The sequence below is a fragment of the Patagioenas fasciata genome, chromosome 2 (assembly GCF_037038585.1).
Source record: "Patagioenas fasciata isolate bPatFas1 chromosome 2, bPatFas1.hap1, whole genome shotgun sequence".
Classification (NCBI taxonomy): domain Eukaryota; kingdom Metazoa; phylum Chordata; class Aves; order Columbiformes; family Columbidae; genus Patagioenas; species Patagioenas fasciata.
The window spans coordinates 87,272,066-87,296,027 of NC_092521.1; the positions used below are offsets into that span (position 1 = coordinate 87,272,066).

General features: G+C 34.7%; 1 protein-coding gene and 1 long non-coding RNA gene across 7 annotated transcripts in view; one reads left to right on the forward strand and one right to left on the reverse strand.

Annotated features, from left to right (window-relative positions):
* The window catches only part of CDH10 (cadherin 10), a 100,988-nt gene that overhangs the window by 68,523 nt on the left and 8,503 nt on the right, over positions 1 to 23,962 (forward strand). For 5 of the 6 annotated variants that reach the window (XM_065830601.2, XM_071804508.1, XM_071804509.1 and 2 more), the window contains 6 exons: positions 3,245 to 3,364; positions 3,948 to 4,115; positions 9,002 to 9,189; positions 12,054 to 12,307; positions 16,975 to 17,111; positions 19,337 to 19,458. In XM_065830601.2, the coding sequence (XP_065686673.1) occupies positions 3,245 to 3,364; positions 3,948 to 4,115; positions 9,002 to 9,189; positions 12,054 to 12,307; positions 16,975 to 17,111; positions 19,337 to 19,458 (989 nt within the window). Of the gene's footprint in view, positions 1 to 3,244; positions 3,365 to 3,947; positions 4,116 to 9,001; positions 9,190 to 12,053; positions 12,308 to 16,974; positions 17,112 to 19,336; positions 19,459 to 21,839; positions 22,115 to 23,962 lie in introns of those variants that run through there. The other variant, XM_071804510.1, reaches the window with a different exon arrangement.
* On the reverse strand, positions 7,311 to 23,041 carry LOC136097819 (uncharacterized). The gene is made up of 4 exons (XR_010650867.2): positions 22,680 to 23,041; positions 12,219 to 12,337; positions 9,983 to 10,067; positions 7,311 to 9,079 (listed from the first exon to the last, which is right to left on the reverse strand). It is a non-coding gene; the product is annotated as an uncharacterized lncRNA (long non-coding RNA).

Here is a 23,962-nt window from a genome sequence, read left to right on the forward strand (position 1 = left end):
GAAAAAGGAAATACAACTTTCAAATTCAGTTCTGCAATGGATATTCTGTGGGTTCTTTTTCAAAGTTAATTATCTTATATGTCTACATCATAAATGCATTGTGAGGTCAAAGTCATTAATACTTGTACAGTGTTTGAAGATGCTTGCAAAGAACACATTTAAAAGGGCCAAATATATTAATTGCTGTTATAATGCCAGGTTCTAGGGAGATCCAAACATTCTAATTAAAATTATGTTAAAATATGCCCTCTGAGAACTATTATAATCTGACAAATGACTATTTATTTCTGGGCCTAGCTCACCACAATACAGTTCTATTTTATTGTATAATAAAATTTGCAAGTATGGAAGAAGAAAATTACAGAATTCATAGTGGCTATTAATAATGTCGCTGGGTGCATATTCTCAAGTATATTATTATCACTGTCTCCTTTATCTACTCCTATAAAGATCAGACTAGGTTTTCGATCCTGAAGGCCAAAGATTCTTACCAACCTCATCAGAGGCAATCTATGCCTATATAAAAGACAGAGCAAGGCCCAGACCAAGCAGTGCTGGATAAGTCACACCCACACTGTAGCTTTTAAACCCCAACACGACTGACCATCTTCAGTGCCTTTGGATTTCTGGTGCACATGTCAGGGCAGAGCAAACAATATACTTGTAGTATTGAGCATCAGTGGTCTTCAGTGACTTTAGCGAACTGAATCAAAGCAAAACAACATGATGGTTTGACAGCTGATGTGCACAACATAACTGACAGATTGATATACTGATATACACCTCCTGTTCACTTCTTTGCGTAATTTCTGCCAAGTTTTTCATAGAATCACTGATCCCTCAGCAGAAACCTAGAGAGCATGTCTCTCTTCCTCTTATGAGCAAGGGCCAAGATCAAAGTGGTGACTTCTGCATCCTTTATGACAGGCAGAAGTGTAGCTCTGCCCTTGCACTTTTCCTTCCAGGTACCTGACCTGTGGCTGGCCAGCAAAAGCCAAAGAGATGAGGCAACATTAAAAAGCATAGCTCATCCTTACTGCTTTTGGGTAGTGGGGTGTATGTTACTCTAGGCACAACCCACTGAGTAAATCCTGCTGTGTGATAGTGATGAAATTAAGGAGCTCAGGTCTCTTCCCACAGACTTCAAAGGGAATAGGATCAAATCTGCAGTCTTCAGGAGTGTCTGACAGATTTTACTGAGTGTATATGCAGCCATGCTCATTGAAGCTAGAGAGAATAGCTCATATGATTTGCTCTGCTTCATGTATATGTGTATTAAAACAGCATTAATTAATATATGTGCTTTATGATGCTCATAACTGAGTCAGCAGTAACTATTAGACACATATTATTACATCACAAATGGATTCTGGTTTTATTTATTTTAAAGCTATTAAAAACATTATTCATTTTTCATGCAAATTAAGTTACTGAACAGGATTTGTTCTTATCTTTCTTTTACATAACAACTTTTTTCTATTTCAGAACAAATATTCTTAAGGAGTAAGTATACATACTAGCGCTGCATTTTGCTATAGACTACGATGGTCCAAAAAACGCATTTCAGAATCAGGGAGACACTCCTCAGAACTACAAATATATTCAATGAAAAGGCCTCTGTATCTTTTAACAGAATAGTAAGATAGACATATATCAACAAACGGAGTTCAGTTTGGTTGGTGATATATTTGTGAGTTGGAAACTGATGAAGGTTTTAGGACGGCTCTACCACGCCTACATTCTTATAAAGATGTTCAGATTTTCAGTCTCAGCCCTAGTCTAGATGACCACTAAATCAATCATTAGTACAGTGGACAGTATTAATAATGTTTCTCTTTTTTTGTTCATTATACTTGTGTGGAAATTTTTAATATTTTAAAAAATTTATTTTTGTGTTTGAGGCTTTATTCTGTTAAATCAGTGATTTATTCTATTTTAATACCAGTAGTACTATAACCAGGAATTTGCCAATTATATCTTCTTTATGAGACGCAAGTACTTTCGGGGACTCACTGAAAAAGTGTTTTTGTTTTATGACAATTGAAAACTGAACATTCCTGAGAACTCATTTCTCATTCAACAGTTAGGCCCATGTTCATTCCTTTGATATTGGCACAGTTGTTCATGATTGAACAATCCACTTGTCAAAAGCAAATGTATCATCATCTTGTGAAATCCCAAACACAGGAAGCTTAGGATTTATTTCTACTTGCCTTTCTATTTATGTTAAAATAAATATGTAATGTAGTCAACCATGAGGGAATAAATAGTTGTGTCAAATGGCTTGGATTACAGGTGCTTTATTCCACAATATTTGGCAGTATTTGGTGGAGGAAAAGAATTTGGATAAAAGGAGAAATACATTTGGAAGTCTTCCTCAGAATAGCCTGTGACCAACTAGTCACAAGCATACAATGATTTATTTTCTTTTCCTTGTTTTTTTTCACTTCTTTCCTATGTACTTAACATCTGCACTTCATGGAGGTACAATAGGGGAGAGACTTGCTGATATTTTATTTATCTGGTGGAAGAGTCGAATAGGATGTAGAAACTATTTTGATTCAGTAAGAAATGGCAGAGGCAATGGTAAGCATTTCATGTTTTGAAGGAGTGGTATATTCCACTAAAATTTAGAGGTGGTCTTGAAGTTTAGAAATATTTCTGGACTCTAAATACCCATCAGATTTAAAAGTCCATACGGCAATATTTCTTCTGCTACTATCTATATTAACACTTAAAAGGTAGGGAGAACTGATGACTATTTTTCCTGAAGTTCTAATGACAAGCTTAATAATCTTTTTCTGTCATGTTCCTGTATGTGTACTTTCATGTCATATTGACATAATTAGACAAAAAAAATGTAAAATCTGTTCTTGGTAATGGAAACCAGATCTTTATTGTAATAAAAACAAATAAGTCTTCTGGAAAGAGGAAGAGAATACCTAAGTATGAAATTATTGTAGCTGGGTAAGGATAAGAATTCAGCTCAACTGTAGCTATTGTGTACCTTTGCTAATTAGACCTGAATCACATTTGTTGAAATAGGCAAGTTTAGATTCAATTTAGGGAGAATGAGATCCTGAAATAGGGAAGAATGCCCTTGAAGGTGACTGTAAGATCATAAATATATTAGAAAAGTCCAATCACCATTAGATGAAATTTTCTCTGGAGTCTCAATGGAAATTTATGTTCTTGGACCTTCACCCTGTACTATGTGAAAGTAAGTTGACTGTGGATGTTTCAGGTACTTCCGTGGTGCAAGTTACTGCTACTGATGCTGATGACCCTTCATATGGAAACAGCGCCAGAATAATTTACAGCATACTTCAAGGTCAGCCATATTTCTCTGTGGAACCAGAAACAGGTAAGGAAAAACATCATTATTTCCATTTATCATAAACTGTAGACTTCTTATTTCATTTCAAAAATCTTAGATCACACCAAAAAATAATTTAAAAAACAAAGTGAAATTAAATATTTCTTGCCTTTTTCCTCATAATTGATAATTCTTATAATAAATATAGAACCTTAGAGTTATTAAAGCTGGCACTATGAAGGATAAGTAACTTTACAGTGGTACTGTTGGTAGCTTAAAGATCTGAGTTTAAAGGTAAGAATAAAGGTTTGTAGTGATAGTTCTACTTGCACTAATAAAAGGTGTTCTTTCTACTCATAAACTTGGTACATAAATATCTTGAATCATTTTTTTGCATGAAATGTAAACTGAAACGGAAGCTAATATGCATATCTAAGGTCTGTTCAACAAAGAACCTGTACTGAAGACTATTTGTAAATCTTATAAACAGAAACTGGTACTTTAAAACATGAAATGAATATTTTGGAAATATATTTCACAGATTAATGCAAAAAAAAAAAATCATCAGATTGCTGCACATTAAAAAGAAAGAGATTATTAACAATTTTTATTTTTTCTTTCTTTATTTAAGGCATCATTAGGACTGCTTTGCCAAATATGAACAGAGAGAACAGGGAGCAGTACCAGGTAGTTATCCAGGCAAAGGACATGGGAGGCCAGATGGGTGGATTATCGGGGACCACCACCGTGAACATCACGCTGACTGATGTCAACGACAATCCACCCCGATTCCCCCAGAGTAAGCTGCATTTAATAGTTGTCTTGCATTGTAAGAGCTTCAAACTAAAGAGTTAAGCAATCACCATCTGGTTTAATTTAGAGTAAATCTAGATTATGGGGCACGCATGAACAAAAGGCTTATGAATTGATTTATTCACTGTTATTAAAGAAGTATATTTAATGTTACAGCATTTGTTTGTTAGGAAAACAGTTGCATGGTCAAATATAACTGCAGCAAACCTGGAATAATTTCCAGTACTATGGGAGGGCATCACAGGTGGACTCATAAGAGCATTAGAGCAATGTTTTTCTTTTGCCTTACCTATTATTTAATCCTACTTACTCCCCTACTAGATAATAAAACATGTACTAATTCTAGATATGCAGAAGTGTTTGAATTGTAGTATCTGCTTTAATATTTAATCACGAAGAATGTGGAAAAGAAATTAGTTGAAGGAAATCAAGCAGATTTGTACTTTTCCAGTTACAATGCTACAAGATCTAATAGAACATTTCCCAAAGTAACTTACATTTAATTTTATATTTTTTTTCAGCTTAAGTTTACCAAAGCCTTTTTAATGTTTTTTTAACTTCTGATTATACAATTATCAAGACTTTGTATCCTCGAACTAAAATATAAAAGCTTCCTTGGTCTCTATGTAATATGGAAATACTAAACCACGTAACATCAAACTTGTTAGAGCTTAGGCATTTTAAATACATTTGAAGCCTTTTACATCTACTGAAGTTGCAACATATACAAGGTGGTTTGGACATACAGAATAGTTAAAGGATTATCTTCACTGTAGCTAAAGGATGGTATATTCACCATCCATTTTTTTCTTCTGTATAAGTCTACTGAATCTAGTAGTTACTTCTGATCAGCCTTCAGGCTCAAAATAATGGAATCTGATTCAAATCATTCTGGTTTTGACATGTTCTTTATAGCACAAATGTAGTATATAATTTTGTTCAGTTTAATACTGTAGTTGATATATATGTGTTTAGCTAAGATATTTGTCACCATGTGATTTCATATACACACTTGAAATAGAAAAATCATGAACTACATGAATCATGGAGTACTTACAGTTTGTGCATTTCCACACAGGCCCCATTTTGGACAGAACTTACTGTTAATTTGTCCTGTTCTTTTTATTTTCACAACTTTTTTATTTATTCTTTTCTTGTTTCCATTTGTATATCGAGGATTACAGTAATTCCAGTGCTGTGTAGGTGAGGAATGCTGTATTACTACTCTCTGGACCTACTGAGGAAGACTATTCAGAGAGCTGTCATGTTCGAAGCTTTACAGAAAAGCTAAATTCAACAGTTAATTTTAAGACAGCATATAAGCATCAAATATGCATATGTATGCTCCTTTTTTTTTCTTGTTTATTAAACAGTGTGTTAAATTAATACTTATAATAATGAAATCAACTTCCTAGACCATTTTTACATTACTTGTGTGGCAGTTCAACATCATATTTGAGACAGATGATGATCTGATCTAGCATCCCAGAAATATCCCTACGTTTTTCTGTTCATTTCAGTGTAAATCAGATGTGACATTTGCTTTAAAGAATCTTTTATTCTTACTCTCATGGTGGGGGGTGTGTGTTGTTGTTTTGTTTTCTTTGTTATTTTTATTTTTTCTCTCTACTCTCTGTCAATATCTTTTCTAGATATAAATGTGTGTTTCACTGGAAATGAAAGTTAAAATATTTATAAAGCTGACCCATTTTACTAGGTATATGAAAGTAGAAATAGCTATCGACTTTTTATAAAAATCATTATATTTAATCTCAAAATGCAAATAGACATTATAATTATTCCAAATTTTATTAGAGTTCAATAGGACTACAGGAATTGATACCAATTAAGTTAAATTATTCTTATTCTGTTCCATTAATAAAAGCCATACATTTGTGTATGGGTTCATGGGACAATCATATTCATATCAGATTTATAAATGACCAGGAAAAATATTAAAAGATCCATTATGTTTTTACAGGACTCAGTAGCATATTACAGATATATGCTTCAGTAAAATGTTTCAGCACAGATTAAACTTCTTCCAGAAGGATGTCATATTAGAATTGTGGAAAATACTATGCATTATATCTCATCGTACTTGATCAGAAAGAAAAAAAAAAAAATCTTAAAAGATGTCCTGAAAACCATATAGGTAGCAGTGGCTGTTCTTCTGAGGTAACATGATAAAATTCAAAATTTTGTGAAGGTTCTGCCCAGGAAGGCCCCAAGAGATTTCAGGTATTGGATCTCTATTTCAACTGTAATATTTCCAAGTGTTTTCAGAAGTGAAGAGATGGTGTTGACCAATGACAAATGGAAAACTGGTTTATAGCCTTAGGAGCTTGAGTCTGACTGAAGGTCAGTTCATGTGAGTTATGGGAGTTTATGTCTGCTGAGAGACTATAGTCAGGATTATTCTATAAAATTATTTATCTTTACATTATATGCCTATTCGAGATTAAATGGGAAGAAGGGTAAACATGAAAAATATTTTTTCCTCATTCTTTATCACTGAATGAAGTATTTCCAGACACAAGTGTGTATACTTTAATCTTCCATCTGATTTCCTTAGTATATGGAAAAGCTTTTCCTTTCCTTGAACCTCTCGTTTTTATTCTTGATAGACAAATCACTCATTGGAGTAAATGCAAACAATAAACTACTTTTCTTGAGGCAGAAGAGAAGTGAGAGAAAATTTATTGATGGCAGAGTTTTATAAGAAAAATTCCAGTTTGGTGTAGTTTGTGTTCTGATACAGTGTCTAAGCTGCACTTCATTCCATATTTACTCAATGCATTAAATGTCTTCAGTGACAAAAATAATTAAAAAGAAATGTCTATGACGGAGATTTCTATAAATGGATAGGTCAGACATAGTTCTCTTTCAGGTATATTTCTGGTTATATTTCACTGTTTCCACTAACTTATTAGCAATTCAAGATATGAGCTTTTATCAATCTGTAGACTAAATTGATTAGTTGGCTATTGCAGTGAGAGTCAAAGTAGTGTCCACAAGGCATAGCTTGGGGATGTAGTTTTAAGCACTCCAGAAAAAAGTGTGGGGAATAGTTGACACACCATTAAACTAATTATAACATAAAATATTAACTGGTGAAAAGGAAAAAAAAAAAAAAAAAAAAAGTGGTCTTTTACCATAGTCTCACATAGTACTGAATAAATAGTAAATGGGAGCAGAGGCTATCTTCTGTTTGTCTGTTTTTTAACGATTAGGAGATTACAGAGAGATTATATACTAACAAAGCAAAATACACAGATTTAGTTATTAGAGAAAGGTAATGAAAATGTCAGAGCAAACACAAGATAAAGCATTAATTCTCTTGCTGTATATTACTTTCCTATCAAAAGCTGCCTACTTTTTTTTCTTTTTTTTTTTTAATTTTGGCAAACTGTAAGTTAACAGAACAACAACAAAAAACACTAGTTTTGTAGAATAAGAGAAAGTCTCAAACTTCCCAATGGATAGTAGAGGTTCCCAAAACCAGTTTTTTTGTCACTCTGTAGCTGGCGTCTAATATAGTCTATTAAGAGACACTGATAACCCTAACCTGACTCACCTGTGCTTTCCTGAAGACATGATAAGATCCTGTTGCCAGTGGCATTCCTGTACTGTCTTGCCGCCGATCAATTCCCACAATTCTTCCTGATTGGACAAAATAACTCCCTTTAAGGACTTTTCTGTATTTCTTACTTGTAACAAGGTGTATCTGTGTCACTTTTTGGGTAGTCTGCTCAACTTTTTCTTGTTGTGGCTGCTGGCCTGTAGCACTTCCAGTTTTCTGCTACTGTACACTAAACTATCTTTCTACCTCACTTTACTTAACCTAGGAAGTTTCTGAGTCAAACAGAAAATTTTTGAACAGTTAACCACCAGAGAAGAAAATGTTTTGCAATAGAGCTTTAATGACTTAACTTTCATCTTTGGAATGACAGCTGTATCTGCATTCATTTAAAAATCTTTTTCTGAGAATATTTTGTACTCCATTATATGTTCCATGTGTTTTCCTGCTGTATGTTCTAACAGATGGGACTGGAGATCTCAACTCTAATTTGCAGTTTTCAAAGTAAAGTTAGGACATAGAATACTAAAATCTATGGTAATATATTTATTTCAATTTATTACAACATGCCTGAATGATAACAGCTTTATTCCTAAGTTTTTTTATCACCTGTGTGACACCACAATAGGGCATACAACTGAACTAGGAAAAGTAGCACAAAACCAAAATTGCAATCCTCATAAGCCTTATTTAAGTACCAATTAACTGTTTTAACAAATATAGACACAGCTTCTGCTTGTGGATTTTCAAAAACCTACCCCTGCATTAAGATGTCATTCAAACTTATTATTGTATCTGATGATCTAATTTTGAAAACTGAAATGTCAGTCTGCTGCTCAGCATTGACCAGCAAAGTCAGGGGATTCTGTTCTTTGTATTGTTTCCATGAATAGATGTAAAAAGTATCCCAAAAGATTCACTGTAGATTTGATGGGAAAAAAAAGTAGAGTAAAACCCAAAAAGGAGCACAGAACAGACTCTCCAGATGTTGTTTCAGAAAAAAGTACAGACATAGTCAATTGTTTTTTGAGATAGGAGAACAGAAGTCCTTTTCTCTCTTACTTTTCTATTATTTTGTTTTTCTATGACTTTGTTTTCCACCCTCTACCTAAAGTTTTCCCCTGTATAGTTCTCTGCGTCAAATTTTGCCCATCCTTCCAGGACTAAATGGCAAATTGTATAGAATAAAAGATACACAAAAATATGCAATCGGGTATTGTGTGACACAATGTTACTTAATGCATGTGTAATGGCTTGTGGGGTTCCTGAGTGGCTGTTCGTCTCTTTGACAGGTACCATCCACCTGCGTGTTCCCGAGTCCTCCCCAGTTGGGACAGCCATTGGCAGCGTCAAAGCCACAGATGCAGACACTGGAAAAAATGCAGAAGTAGAGTACAGAATTATAGATGGTGATGGGACAGATATGTTTGATATTGTGACACAGAAGGACACACAGGAAGGCATCATAACTGTGCGAAAGGTGTCTATTAACAACATTCACTGAATGTTTTTTGTGTCAATGTTATGCCACAAATGTTCACTGGAAAAAAGTGATTTTCATGTGTTGACATGTTCTAACTGCTTAACACTTGAAAGCATCCTCCATCAGTTACTGAATGGTTCTATTTCCTTTCAAGATGAACTGGAAATAACAGGCAGTAACAATACCTGGGACACAGAATAGGTTTAAAGCATTATTGTCAGTGAAGTATGCAAAAAATGGACAATCCTCAATGCGTTAATATTAATTATCTCTGATTTCAAATATAGATTTCTCAGTATTCACGTAGCCCATACTCTTCAGCAAGTAATATACTTGCTACAGAGAGACATTTACCTAGGAGATTCTCATCAACTTAAGCAACCAGTGTATGCCAGAACACAGACACACTCACGGAAGCCGAGTCACAGACTGTGTTGCTTTATTGCTGTTTCCAACATGTCAGTTGGTTAACATGGAAGCAAGTGAATAACGACGGTGTCCCTGGCTTTAGTTCTGCTCTCTGTCTTGCAAGGCAGAGCATCCAGAGGTGTAAGATCTCAGATTTAGGAATGCCATTCTCCTACTCCTCAACAATTTCCCTTCCAGAAGTCCATCACTCTTTTTCTTCAGGATTTTGAGATGTGTTTCTAAAGAGTTCAGCAGCATTTCTCACATAAAGCACTGTTTATATTAGCTTTTAAAACAAATCTCCTTAAGCACAGAATAACAAATTAAACACTACTATAAATTATATTTCAACATTTCTTGATAACTACAACCAAAAAACAACCTTCTGCAAAATCAGAGTTCTCTCCCTTTTAATGTCTATGTTCTTCTACATTCATACTATCTTCATAGTCAGCACTGTAGTTTATCTGGGAAGGAATGAAAATACAAAGTTTAGGGTCCAATATTTTTCCTTTTCCTAGGAGTTTGCAAAGGCTTCTCTTAAGTTGCTCCTTTTTTTGTTTACTTCATATTATTCACACAGACTATCATATAATAGGGTTTTTTAGAACAAAACAAAACAAAACAAAAAAAAATCAGCCTAACAACTGGATCAAGCATAAAGCATTCATAAGTTACAACACAGCAGCTCCAAAAATGTCACCAATAAATGTTAATGAACAATATCTTCCCATTCTTTCATTAGCAATCTGACACATTTTGCCATTTTCAGTATACTTTTTCATGTTGATAAATAAATAGCTTATTCAGAAAGCACACAAAACAGTATTCTCTAGCAAAGAAGAAAATATGCTCAGTTTTTTCATTTATTAAAATATTCTCTTTCTTTTTCATTATTTAGCCATGTTGATTGTCATTTCTGGTTTCAACAGTTGGTAACTACCAATAGACAGTGTTCCTTTACTGAGCCCTTAAGGTACTAAGTCTGAATTTTACACCTGCTGCAAAAGAATTTTTTCTATACAAGTTCTCATGGACAAAATGATTGCTTTGCCACAAGTTTGTATATTAGAGTAACTGGTGATATGTTGGAATACCTGTATAATCCACACATTTTATATTCATGTTTCATAGCATAACCTGAAAAGATGTCCAAACTGGACGTGAATGTACTAGTAGCAAGTTAACTACATCTGTGTGGTGCATCTTCTGGCAAATTAAGCCAACTAATTAGAACAAAGCAGGACTAAGATGGCTTCTTTCCTTCTAGGCTTGAAGGCAGCATCCCTTAACAGAAGCATTCTGAACTTTATAGACACAACAATATTCTCAGATCTAGCTTAAATAGCAGCACTGCATTGCATTTCTCAATTATATTTGTAGATATTCTCCCTTCTGCTCTAACTGCTTTTTAAAAAGGAGTTAAGTGCAGTGCAGAAACTCCTTCTTTCATTGGACTGCATCTTTCTACTCTTAAATAGAATATTTAAAATTCTAGGTTGTCACTCTGGCATCTGTCATGAAGGGTAATTTGTATTTAAAAGTAATTAGGCAGAAAACCACAAATCTTCTACCACCCATATTGATGAATGAAAACCACCAGTTTGATATCTCCCTGAGATTTTGGGGGAGTTAATGAAGTCTTTATTTCAGAAAGGTACATTCTCAGCTTGCTCATTTTTTCAGTGTCATTAATTAGCTAACACTTTTCATTTATGACAGTTAGAAAAGTTTGAAGGAATAGAGGTTCTTTTCTATACAAAATCGTTTCTAATAATAATCCTAAAACTTTCCTCCCCACATTTTAAAAAAGAACTGCTGACAAAAATGTCAAATCTATTTAGAAAAAAAAATCTCTGATGTTGTATTCATTAAATTAAATGAACAGGAACAAGATTAAGCTCCTAATGTTTCTCTAGATATAGAGAACTTTGACACATGCACCCTCCTTAAAAGAAACCTGAAACTTTCCTGATACTTAAAGCCAGCTATATTTGTTTGACAGTAAAGATACTCAGACCATTTTGAACATTCAAGAGTCTATAGCATTTCCTGAAAAATATTAGTACCTTGTTCTGAAATGTGAGCATTTCACGTCTGTATTCAAAGTATTTTAAATGCTTATGTGATTGTTTCAAGTCCATATTCTTGTGAAACAGCTGCAAAATTCACTAAATAATTGCTAAATTTGCAGTGAAACTCTTTTTATCATTGATGCTATGATAATTCAAATAATATTTAGGAATAGATACCTCCTCTAAAAAAAATGGACATTTCTTACTGGAGAAAGTGATACCTATGCTGTGGAAACCTTAAATCATTTTAGGGTTCCCCCAACCCAGGGCAAGATCTGACCAGGCTTGAGTCCTCTTTAGTTTCCATTATGTATATAGGTAAACATCTATCAATATGCAATGTAACTTGATAAACTTTATCATCATCTTCATTTTTAGCCACTGGACTATGAGACAAGACGACTTTATACCTTGAAAGTAGAAGCTGAGAATACCCACGTGGATCCACGCTTCTATTATCTTGGGCCTTTCAAAGATACAACTATTGTGAAAATCTCTGTAGAAGATGTAGATGAACCTCCCATCTTCAGCAGATCTTCTTACCTTTTTGAGGTGCATGAAGATATTGAGCTGGGGACAATAATAGGAACAGTAATGGCACGGGATCCTGATTCGGCATCAAGTCTGATAAGGTAAGACTCCAGTCTCTGTAGACACAATATCTGCCAAAGAAATTAAGACAAATAGTAATACTACTTGAATTTTCACATACACATTTTCACAACAAGAAGATACTAATGTTTTATTCTGTTCTTTATTTGTGTCCCAGAGATAGACAGAATTGAGAATTATGCTATGCGTAAGTCTCTGAACACCTCAGGGAACAGCCTATTCACTTGCATACAAGTGACACAGGAAATGTTTTCTAGTACTTCAAATCTCAGAAAACTTATAAAATTACACATTGATTTCAAGTAGGCTCTTTAGAACCACTTCTTGCTTCACACTGTGAAAAAGTGCCAAATCAGTTGTATTGGTTTAACTGAAGGAGAATTAATTTTCTTCTTGAAGTTAGAAACTTATCTTTTTCATAGCTAGCATGGTCATTTGGATTTAGTTTGAGAACAAGAATATAACACCCCAGGACAGAACTACTGTTTGTCTTGAAGTAACTTGCCAGTGTTTTTTGAGCTGGAAGAAAGAGAATGTACGAGTTTACTCTTATCTTCGTTGTTGTCTGGGAGCATTCTGTCTGAAGGTGTGAGGCATCAAGGAAGGGGGTCATAGAGGGGGCAGACCTTGACTGACACCCAGGCTGATCATGGAGAATATTCTGTGCCATCAATCTCATGCTACATATTTAAGGGTAGTCAGATTTTGTGGCTGAGGAGATGGAGACCCATTTCAGTTCTGCTCCAATTCAGTTGAGTTCCATTCAGGAGTTCTTTTAGTTTGGCCTTTCGCATTCCTGCCATTTTGCAGTGGGCCTATGGGCCTTTCTGCCTTTCTCACCAGGATCAGCTGTTCAGGATCAGGGTGTTCTCCCTTCCCAGGACCAGCTGCTCGCTGTGGACAGAGTTCATGAGGAGCTGCATTGAGTAGCTTTTACTTTATATTCTATTTTTTATTTTACATATATTATTAGTATATTAGTAGTAGTGGTGGTATATAAGTGTTAGTTCTTTTATTAAACTCTGTTTATCTCAGTCCCTGAGTTTATCTCCTCCCTTTCAATTCTCTCCCCTGTTTGAGAACGGGGGAGGGGAGGAGTGAGTGAGCAGCTATTGCAGTTTTATTGCTAGCTCAGGTTAAATTGCAACACCAGTCTTTGGCTCAGGAGGGGTACAGAGCTTCCTAATGCTTCCTCTGGTCAGCCCTGCTTCTCATCTCATCTGCTGTGGCTGGTGCCTCCTTGCTTTGTAGACTTGCCAGAGTGATTGCTATACAGGATAAAATCATCTTTGTGTGTGCTCAAATACACCAAGAAATTAGATATTGAAAGATGTATATCTTTAAAAATCTTATCAATGTATATTACTGGATACTACATCAAATCTAGCTGAATGTAGTAAACTATATTTTGGTGTGGGGTTTTTTCTTTGTTTTTCTATAAAACATAAATTTTAAGAAACAGGCAAGACAACACTGTCCAAGTTGGATGTGTGCTGTCTGAAATGCCGAACAAAGTACAAAAAATTATATTCTGGCAAAATAACCTTATTTACTCACTTTGAGGTCAATTGCCACATACTTCTTAATGAGGCCCAGGTGGTGAAAGTGGATTAGGAAATGAATCTGAAACTAATTTTCTTCTATGGTGATTTGTGTGTATGGAGAAGAGGAGAAAACACCAAGGCTCTAAAATTTAAGAATATATAAATAACTTAGCGCTGCATCTTTATCCATGCTAATTGCATGAGACAACTGACAATTTTAGTAGTCACATTTTCTAAACCATAACTGGAAAAAGAACAGACTTGGAGCTTGCACTTATTTTGTTTTCTACACAATTCCATGAATTGAAGAACTGTGGCAGGTTATTTCCCTCATCATTATTATTTACATAGAGTAACAATATAACAATTATTTTGTATATGTCTGTCGAGGGTTAAGATTGAGGGGTGACAATCAAACCCTGGCAGATGTATTGTTAACCTCCTCTCTCCCCCACTTCCCCTTTTGCCCCTCCCTCTCCCCCCTTCCCACTCAGGACAGGTGATCGGGAGGGAAAGAAGGACAGAGAGAAGAGAGTTGGAAAAGTTAAAGATGTTTTACTAATGCTACTAATAAGAATAGAGAAAATAATACAAAATATACAAAACCAATCTTGAAAGTCTCAGCAACTGCAGAGCCAGCACCCAAAGCCCTGGATTAGACTCTGTAGCCAACCGGAGCTGGATTCAGTCTCTCACTAGGCCTCAGTTCACAGGGACGACTAGCAAGGTCCTCTCCTAATGTCGGCCATAAGCAGAAGGGAAGGAAAAAGGGGCGAGATCCTCGTGATCTCCCACTTTTATATGAAGTATTCACGTGAATGGAATGTTATACACCGTTGGTCAGTCTCTTGGTCACCGGTTTCTCGTTGCCACTCTCGCGAGATGTCCGTCTGTACTTATCAATAAGTTTGCATTCCATTGCTAGGTTTACCAAAACATGTGTCTGGTTCTCCAGGAAAATGCAGCTAATATGAAGGATTTAGCTGGCAGGCAAAATTCACTAAAAGAGAAACTTGTTTTTTAACAAAACCAGGACAATGTCTTTTCGATGTTCCTTTCATTGTCTCATAGAAAATAATTTAGAAGAGGCAGGTGAAGCAAATCAATGACAATAAACACAAATTAATTTCGAAAATATTAAAAGGGACCATTGAACATAGATTTAGTTCTCCTGAGGAAAAAAATTAAGATACCTGTGATAATACTCTTCATAGTACAGTCATTTCTTTTAGCTTTCATTTAATGCTATCTAGTTGAAGACAAGAACTTTAAATGAATTTGCAAAGCATAGATAGAATTCCCTTTAGTATCAGCTTTGTGTCTCAACTTCCAAAAAACCCTTGTATATTTATTCAAACAATAATTACCTAGGACAAGATTTTACAATCCTTTACTACTTACAGTATCAATATTAAATAGAAAGCACTATGTGTTTACCCCAAAAGTGAACAACTCATATTTAAATTAAAGTATTTTGAAATTTGTGATATTTTGAAACTAGGGCACTTTCTATAACACTTTCATACTGCTATTAAAAAAAATATTTTAGATTCAGGTTGTAGAACTGATTCATTTTTTTCCTGTTTAACTCTTTATTTTAAAATATTAATTTCTGTTTATTAAAATTCTATAAAAGTTAGGCTTCCCATAAATCAAGTGCTAATACCTCCCTGATGCACTAATATCTATTTCTCTTCAATGAATATGGAGGTATTTTCTGAAAATACTTATTTTTATAGCATTTGCAAGCTGTTAGAAGTGACGGGGTAAAAGTATGTGCTGATATCATGGCTATTACCAAATGGTATAGAATTTTAAATGAAATAATGTGGAATAGATCTCGTTAGCTAGAGAAGTGATTATTGCATATTGAAAAACTGTCGAAATAAGTTCTTTTCCTCATTAAAACTCCTTCCATGGATGGAGTAAAATCAAATGCTTATCATATGAAACAAACCATCTTAAATGTAGTTGCTCTGAAAAACAGCAGATTTTTGTTTAATTCTAACTAACAGTTATTGTATTGAGCCAGTAGTAAAAAAATAATCTTAGCAAGTATTTCCTGCACTTTCAAAAGTCTTTTTTGGCTGTTTTGTATGTTTTTTGTTTGGTTGGTTTGGTTTTGTGTGTTCGTTTTGGTGTTGGCTTGGTTTTGAGGGTTTTGTTTGTTTTATATATTTATGTATTGTATGTAGTGGAGTGAGCAAACAAAACTCAACAAACTCTTACAGACATTATTTTCATTACAGCATTTTTTCATTTGGCTCAGTTTAGTTAAGTACTCTAAGTAAAAACAGATATACTTGATCAACACTTTAGATCACTCATAAAAGTTCATAGAAACATGAGCAATTGTTTCGAGTGCACTGCACACACTTGTGTGTGCTTTTTTTTTTTTTTTAATTTATTTGGCCCAGTTCTGCCAGGTAGTTAGATAAAGGTTCTGTATTTCACAAAGTCCTACATTTAATTCCACATCAAAGGTTCAATCCTAACTTTGAAGGCACTGTTAACTATTAGAAAAATGGAGGAAAAAACAATTTTCTGATTGTAGTTTGACATTCTGTCATATTGTGTTAGTAGAAGTTTTGCCTGCAGAAGTACAGCAGTTATAGCAACACAGAAGGTCCTCTAACATCAGTACATTCATGAAAATGAAAGTTCTGCTTGTGAAGTTATTTTTAGAGGGTTTTTTAACTTGATCTGTAGTAAATTAATATGTCCTAAAATGTAGAAGCTGAGCTTATAACCATACTTCTGAAAAGCTTGTAAGTTAGCTGTCAGTCTCAGTCTGAAAGAACAGCATAACAAAGACAATTCTATTTTCAGAATTAAAACATTTCTTTAATTATTATATTGAAATTCTGACTTTTTTATTATTCTGATATATGTTTATAAAAGCTCAGATGATCAAATATTACACTATTGTATCATATTTATTAAATTCTTGCAATTTTTATTCATCATTCTATGGAACTAACCTTGAGAATTGTCATGTTTATAGAAACAAAATATATGTGTTCTCAAAAATAACCTTTATAATGTAAGAGAGCCTAAAAGCTATATCGACTTTTCATGAAACATATGCTTTCTTCCATTTTCTATCATTTTGACAATACTTTTTCTTTCTTTATCATGCTTAGGTTTTCTCTGGATCGTCATACTGACCTTGACAGGATATTTAATATTCATTCTGGAAATGGGTCCATCTATACATCTAAGCCACTTGACCGTGAGATATCTCAATGGCACAATCTTAGCGTTATAGCAGCTGAGATCAGTAAGCCAATTTGGTCTCTTTTTCCTTTCAGTTTTCCTTAGCCTGCAAAGTTACAGCTGTGACTTCATAAAAAAAAAAAAAAAACAACTCCCTTCCTTCCTCCCCCGCCCCTTTCTATTAGATATTCTGGGAGAGTAAAATGGAGGTAGCTAACAGCAGCTGTCTCCTCATCGCTTTTTTTGTTACCAACTGCACCACTGACCTTTAATATCCAAGTAAATTCTGAAATGTTACCCAATTAAATAACAACACTGGAGTAATTTTGTTTTCTTCCTTTTCTTTGAGGACAATGACATGATTTTGCTGTTAAAATAGCAGAGTTCAGGACGGTAATCTATTTTTTCATCTCTATCATTCTCTTCATTTCCTTAGAAGTAATTTCATTATCTCTTCCTATGGTGTCTACACCTGCAGCTCTTGGAATCAATACTTTTACAAGTTAGGTTCAATTTGATACCTAATCTGTAGCATTTACTATTTAAATCAGTTTTCTGTAGACATTTTAATGCTAAAAGTACAAAGGCAAAAGCAGAGATCCTCCTAAACCTACTACATTATTGAAATTGACTCTAATCACTTGATAAAAAATTTTCTAAGGGACGAAGTTCTGATCTTTGAAATGAGCTAGTGAGGATAATTTGCTTTCAAAGACACTGTTTTTTTAGGGTTAATTCTGCATTAGTCAAAAAAAAAAAAAAAAAGGAAAAGAAAAAAGTGCTGATCAGCAGTGAAGCCTGGCTGGCAAGAACTACACTGCAGAGAACTAAATGGAATGTTGTGTCCAGCCTATTAACCATTCTTAGCATGCCCATCCCCATTTCTGTAGTCCAGAGCAATAGGCTCATTGTATTGAGCATACCCAATAGCTATACCTTTTTTTCTTCAAAACTATTTTTTTTTTTTTCCTTGCAAAGCATGGTCTGGAGTGTACAATCTTTCACAGTGCTGTCCAATGTTGTAAGAATACTTTCAGAAGTATTTGTATAATGAAAAGACTTAGTATCCTTGTATGCTTATATCATAGTTCTAGGCCTTTATATTCATCAGGATACTCTGAGGAAATTTACATTCTGTAGGTAGTTGGAGTAGCTAGCATTCTCTCAAGAAATATGTCAGTTTTGGAGAAAGAAGTGAAAGGGGAGATACATGTCTTTAAAGCTTTTAAAAGTATTACCTGTAAAGCATGACACAATGGGAAAGCAGTGTTAAGAATAGAACTCATTTGGAAAGTTAGTACAAAAACGTAAAAAAATATGAAAAACAATGTCCTAAAGTTGCCATTTTAAACAATTCATAAAGTCAAAAAGACCCACATCACACTCTTCAGCAAATGTGTTATTAATAACAGGTGAACATAATGCCAGCTACTCCTATATGTTTACTGGTTTATTTGCAGCAGCTTAAAAGAAGTTATTTCGAATCATCTCTCTCGTTATTTATTCTAGTCACATTGCAAAATCATATAGTATCTAGCCACCAGCCAGCAGAATTCGAAGAAATGGCTGCACTTTTTTATTCCCAGACGTTATTTCAGATTCTTGGTATGGTAACTAGATCAGCAAGTGGGAACAGAGACACTTGTATTCCTGAATTAACCTATACTAATGAGAGGGCACTCTAATACTAGGGTTTGATATTTGGCAAGGGGGAGGTCACTATTCTTGTTTCTTAACCTAAGGTCTGAAAATCTACTTTCATATTTTTTAAAACAATTTAAACATAAAAACTCTGATTCTAATTAATTCTTTACTAGATTTGAGGGGAGGATACTTTCATTGGCTTTGTTGCAATTTCTCCCTCTTTCTTAAGGCACAAGAGAAGATCATGCTTGAAAAATTTTCAAAATACATGTACACACAGTTAAAAATGTCTTTTCTGTGTAAAACAAAACAGATCACAAATAATTTCAAAAGTAAAAATCAAAACTTTATTTGTCTGTATAGTAATGGGCATACTTTTCATAGACTGCATTTGTATAAAGTTGCAGCCTCTGTTTTCATGTGAAAGCTTAATTGCTCACTAGACACCAATACTTTATTTTTTACTCTAAACAAAACATCTCCTTGTTTTCAGGAGGCATGACTCTTACTTGCTAGCAGTTTGTATGCTAAATTTTGACCAGTTTCATACCTAAGCTTGCATGTATGTTGTCATGAAATTCAGAAGAACACAGAAAACTTTTAGTAGGAAGATAAACTCATTATTCTTCTCTCTTCTCCTGTCAGACAACCCCAAAGATACCACTCGTGTTCCTGTCTATGTAAGAATTTTGGATGTTAATGACAATGCACCACAGTTTGCTGTATTCTACGATACTTTTGTCTGTGAAAATGCAAGAGCTGGACAGGTATGCCTTCAATAAACACTTTTGACTATTCAGTTTTGGTATGGTGCTTAACTATAGATCGTTCTGGCCTATTGCTTGGGAGAAATCATGTCCAAAATGGCTTCTGAAATGTCAAAAATAAAAGCAAAGTAGCTCTGTAGGTGAGGCTTGGACTGCAATACCAATATATTACAATAACATCGGTGTATCAATTATCACTTCTCTTCACTTAGCCCTGTAATACTGTTAAATGCTGACTAGATATGTCCAAAAGACGGCCTCATAATTAATTTTGCCATTGTTTTCACAAAGTAAAATATTATATGTAACTACTAAAAAGTTTAATCTATATTTTCAATAACTCTCAAATACTAAAATTCAGATCTATTTCAATCCATGCTGATGATCTGATTGTGATTACAGACACCTACCTCTGTACCTCTGTCACACCTTTTTTTTTATTTTCTTTTTTTTTTTTTGGTTTGGTTTGGTTTGGTTTGGTTTTTTTGTTAGTTGGTTTTTGGTTTGAGGGTTTTGTTTGTTTGTGTGTTTTTTGTTTTTTGGTGGTTTTTTCTTTCTTTTTTTTTTTTTTTGTGATTGTTAGACCTATCTTTTATTATTGCATCAAAAACTTCTGAAGTACAAAATACACTTTTCTTCTAAAGGGTCACCATGATACTTTGTTTCGCCTCTTAGAGGCTACAGTATGTGTACATTGATTTAAGTGAAATGACTTCACTGCTTAATGTCTAGTTCCTAATAGGCAGTTGCTTATTAGAACTGTTAAAAACCTGATTTCCTATTACAGCATAGCATGTCCCAGAGCACCATCAGCCAACAATAGACCCTTTAAAATGGTAGCAGCGGTATCTCTGTGTAATCATTTTAGCACCTTTGAATAGAACGTGAGTGCCAGCTTCTCTTAACTGTTTAAGTCCTGCAGATGTGTCATTCAGGTTGTATTACAAATTTCACATTCAGGTTGTCATTCTACTTTCTAAAGTAACATCTATTGGAAACTGAAACAGAGGATTTAAAACCCAAATTTTTAGTGCATAAAATATCTAAATGTACCAAGCAAGGGCATTTGTCTGTTATGAGATTTATAAGAGAATTCAAGCAATTAGATAAAAAGAAACCACTGGTTAAACACCTAGTATTTTTGAAAGTTGCAGTGTCTCCTATAAATGCTAAAGTAATACTTTCATAATTTGCAATATGATATATGGATCAAGAATCGGAAAAGTAGAACACTCAGTTTTCCTCTTCCAGTTTCACAAAAACAAAAAAAAATCCTTGGTAAAAAGAATACATCTAAATACATTAATCCACAGATCTTGCTCATTAGAGTTTTTAGAATCTGTTCTGTCCATGTTACTAATTATAGAGGGTACAGGAAATCCTTAATAGAACAGTTATATTTTTATGTAAACATATTTTGAGGAACTCTGTTTTTCTGAGCTATCTAAAATATTGAGGTCAGTATAATTTAAAAGTAAATATTAAAGTTATTTCTGCATTACACTGGTTTTCTGTTTACAGTCAGAAAAGGCTGTTAGTTAGCAAGTTGAAAAAAACCCTGCAATTATTTATTACTAATAAATGACAAGCTAAATAAGTGTACATATCCATAAATATTAATTTAAATTGTTATAGAGCTCAGTAGTGTCTCATTTATCAGAAAAAAAAAAAAAAAAACCCTGTACCAAGTTTACTAAAAGACCTATAAACATTTTTTTTTTAAATCTGAGTTCTTTATGATTGTTTAAAGGAAACAATTCACAAGAAGAGTAAAAATTGAATGCTAGATAACATGAATAATCTATCTGAATGTAATTATATTCTTCTTGCTTACTGGTAGATCCTAAACAAGGCTTGTTGATTTAGAATCCGGTCTGTCCTGAGGGACTGAATCTAATCAATTCATACTGAACACAGCTCTCTAAGTGTGATTCCTCCCATATTTATGCAATTTTTTTCCTTTCAGTGTTTCATAATTATGTTTGATTCATGATCAAATTTAAATCTTCACTGAAACTATTATGATACGATATCAGTCACAAATTCTGTGGTACTCATTTAAATATTTCCTATCTCCTACTGACAAACACTATAATGAATATTATAGCTTTACAGTGTCTTTATTTTCCCTTAAAATTTCCATTCCCTCAATTTATGTAGAAGTATATATAGAATATAAACAAATATATATATACAGTTACACATATAGACACATGCACTGTATATAATATATATGGATGTGTATGTATGTACACATACACATTCATGCATCTATATAGCAAAAGAGACAGAAAGAATTTTTTTGAAATGTGATTTTTGTAGTCTGAGTTAATTAAAGGGCCTGTGATTGTTTCCCTCCTTGTTATTACTGCTGATGTCAGATCATACTGTGACCTTCCAAACAATGGGGATACCCTGTTCAAAAACGTCAAGCCACAAACCAGCAGCACCTGGAGCAGAATCACATTTTGATGATTGTTGTTCTTTCAACCCTTCACCCCAAAAAATGAGGATAATCTTGATGTGATGGTATAAAAGAGACATGAACATTTATACAAGCTATACAAAGCTGAGGAGCTGAGGGGAAGAAAGGAGTGAAATGCTCAGACTGCTCTAGCACTGTACACCAAGAAGTTCAGCTGTTCTCCACCCCCAGGTGAGAAAAGCCAGGAGCTCAGTCTCTGTGCAGATGGATTCCTGCCGGTTTTGTCACCTCCCAGCTGCCACAGGTTTGGCAGCCTCAGCAGCCAGCCTCCAGAAACCCTCTAACGTAAAAGTCAGGAATCAGTGTAGAAAGCAGAAGTCAGTTCTATTTTAGAGATATTTTACGTGAAAGCTTGAGTATGTTTTTCCAACATGTTCACTTTTCCTAAAGTAGTGATCAGAGGAGGGGACCTTCTTCTCCCTTTGTAAACAGCTGGTCGAAAGAAAGCAGGCATGAGCTGGCCTTAGACAGCCATCAGTGGCCACTCAGCCACTCCCTCCCTCCTCAACAGGATGGGGGAGAAAATAAGATTAAAAAGAAAATAGGTTGAGATAACATCTGGGAGATAACTTACCGATTACCATAACTGGAAAAAAACAGAGTAGACTTGGGGAAAACTAAATGAATTTACTGCCAGGTAAAAATAGGTTCGGGGTGGTGAGAAACAAAGACAAAAGAACTTGAACACCTTCCCTCCATCCTCCCTCCTTTCCAGGCTCACTTTCACCCCTCATACCTGACTAGTCTACTTCATCCTCTCTGCTGCTCCTTCCTCCTCACACTTCTCCCTGCTCCAGTGTGGGTACTCCCCATGGGCTGCCGTTCTTCTCAATACATCTGCTGCATTCCAGGGCTACAGGGAAACACTTGCCCCAGCGGGGTCTCTCCCGGGGCCGCAGGGGAGTCTCTCTTCAGGTTTGGTAAAACACGGATAGTATTGCACGGAGAGCAGCTCCTCCCCTCCTCCTGTTCTCCCCTCAGGGCTGGCAGGGCTGTTTCTCACATGATTTCCCTCAGCCCTGGCTGCCGGGCAGCATTTTGCCCTGTCTTCCCCAGGCTTTCCCCGAGGCGCCCACCCGTGGCTGAGGGGCTCAGCTGTGCCCTGCGCTGGGGCCGCTGGAGCTGGCTGGAAAACTGCATAGTTTTCTGTTTTCCCTTTGGCTGTTCACGACTTCCTCCTCCTCTGGCCATTATAATATATATATATATATATATATATATATGTATACTTGTGTCTGGGGGGTTATATCCACAAAATTTGAAAACACTAAGTAATAAATCCATAGACTTTGTGTTAAGAGATAGGTGCCATCATGGGTGCCCAGTGGCATTCTGGTCTTTTCAAAAATGATGTCCTTTTTCTGAAGGACTACCTCCCTGAGCCAAGAGGATGACAAACAAACAGCATGGTTCCCTGCAGCTTTCAAAGCCCCCAAAACAATGAGGAAAGTTGTATTTTTGTCCGTTTGGGTCTCCGAGTGTGCTTGTTTGAATCTTGTTGTTCTTAGCCTTCATCTTACCAAATCTATACATGTCCACTCCCTTTTCATATGTCCCAATGTTACGTAAATTGATCTAGTTCATCATGGATTGTCTTTCAAAGACATTTAAAAATATGAATGATTTATTCTTTTCTTTTTTTTTTTTTATTTCCTGTATCTTAATTCAGCAGAGATTATACATGCACGCCAGGTTTATTGAACCAATTCTTATTATGTTGCTTTTATTCTTATCAACTCATCTGACCTATACGAAAAAAAAAAATCAGGGATATTTTTCTCAAACCTTGCTTAAGCATGGCTTTTGGTATCTTTACTTTTCCAGTAATTTCCTTATTATTTTCACCAAATGCCTTTCTAAACATTATTCTTTTCATCAAAAAAATAATTAATATATATATGTGTTGAAAAACTAAATTCTTTGTGCTTTCATTTTCTAGTACTCAGTTTTCCCTTCTTTTTTTTTTTTTAGAAGTTTTTATGTAACTTTCTTATACTCCCTGATTCCAAAGTGTTAACT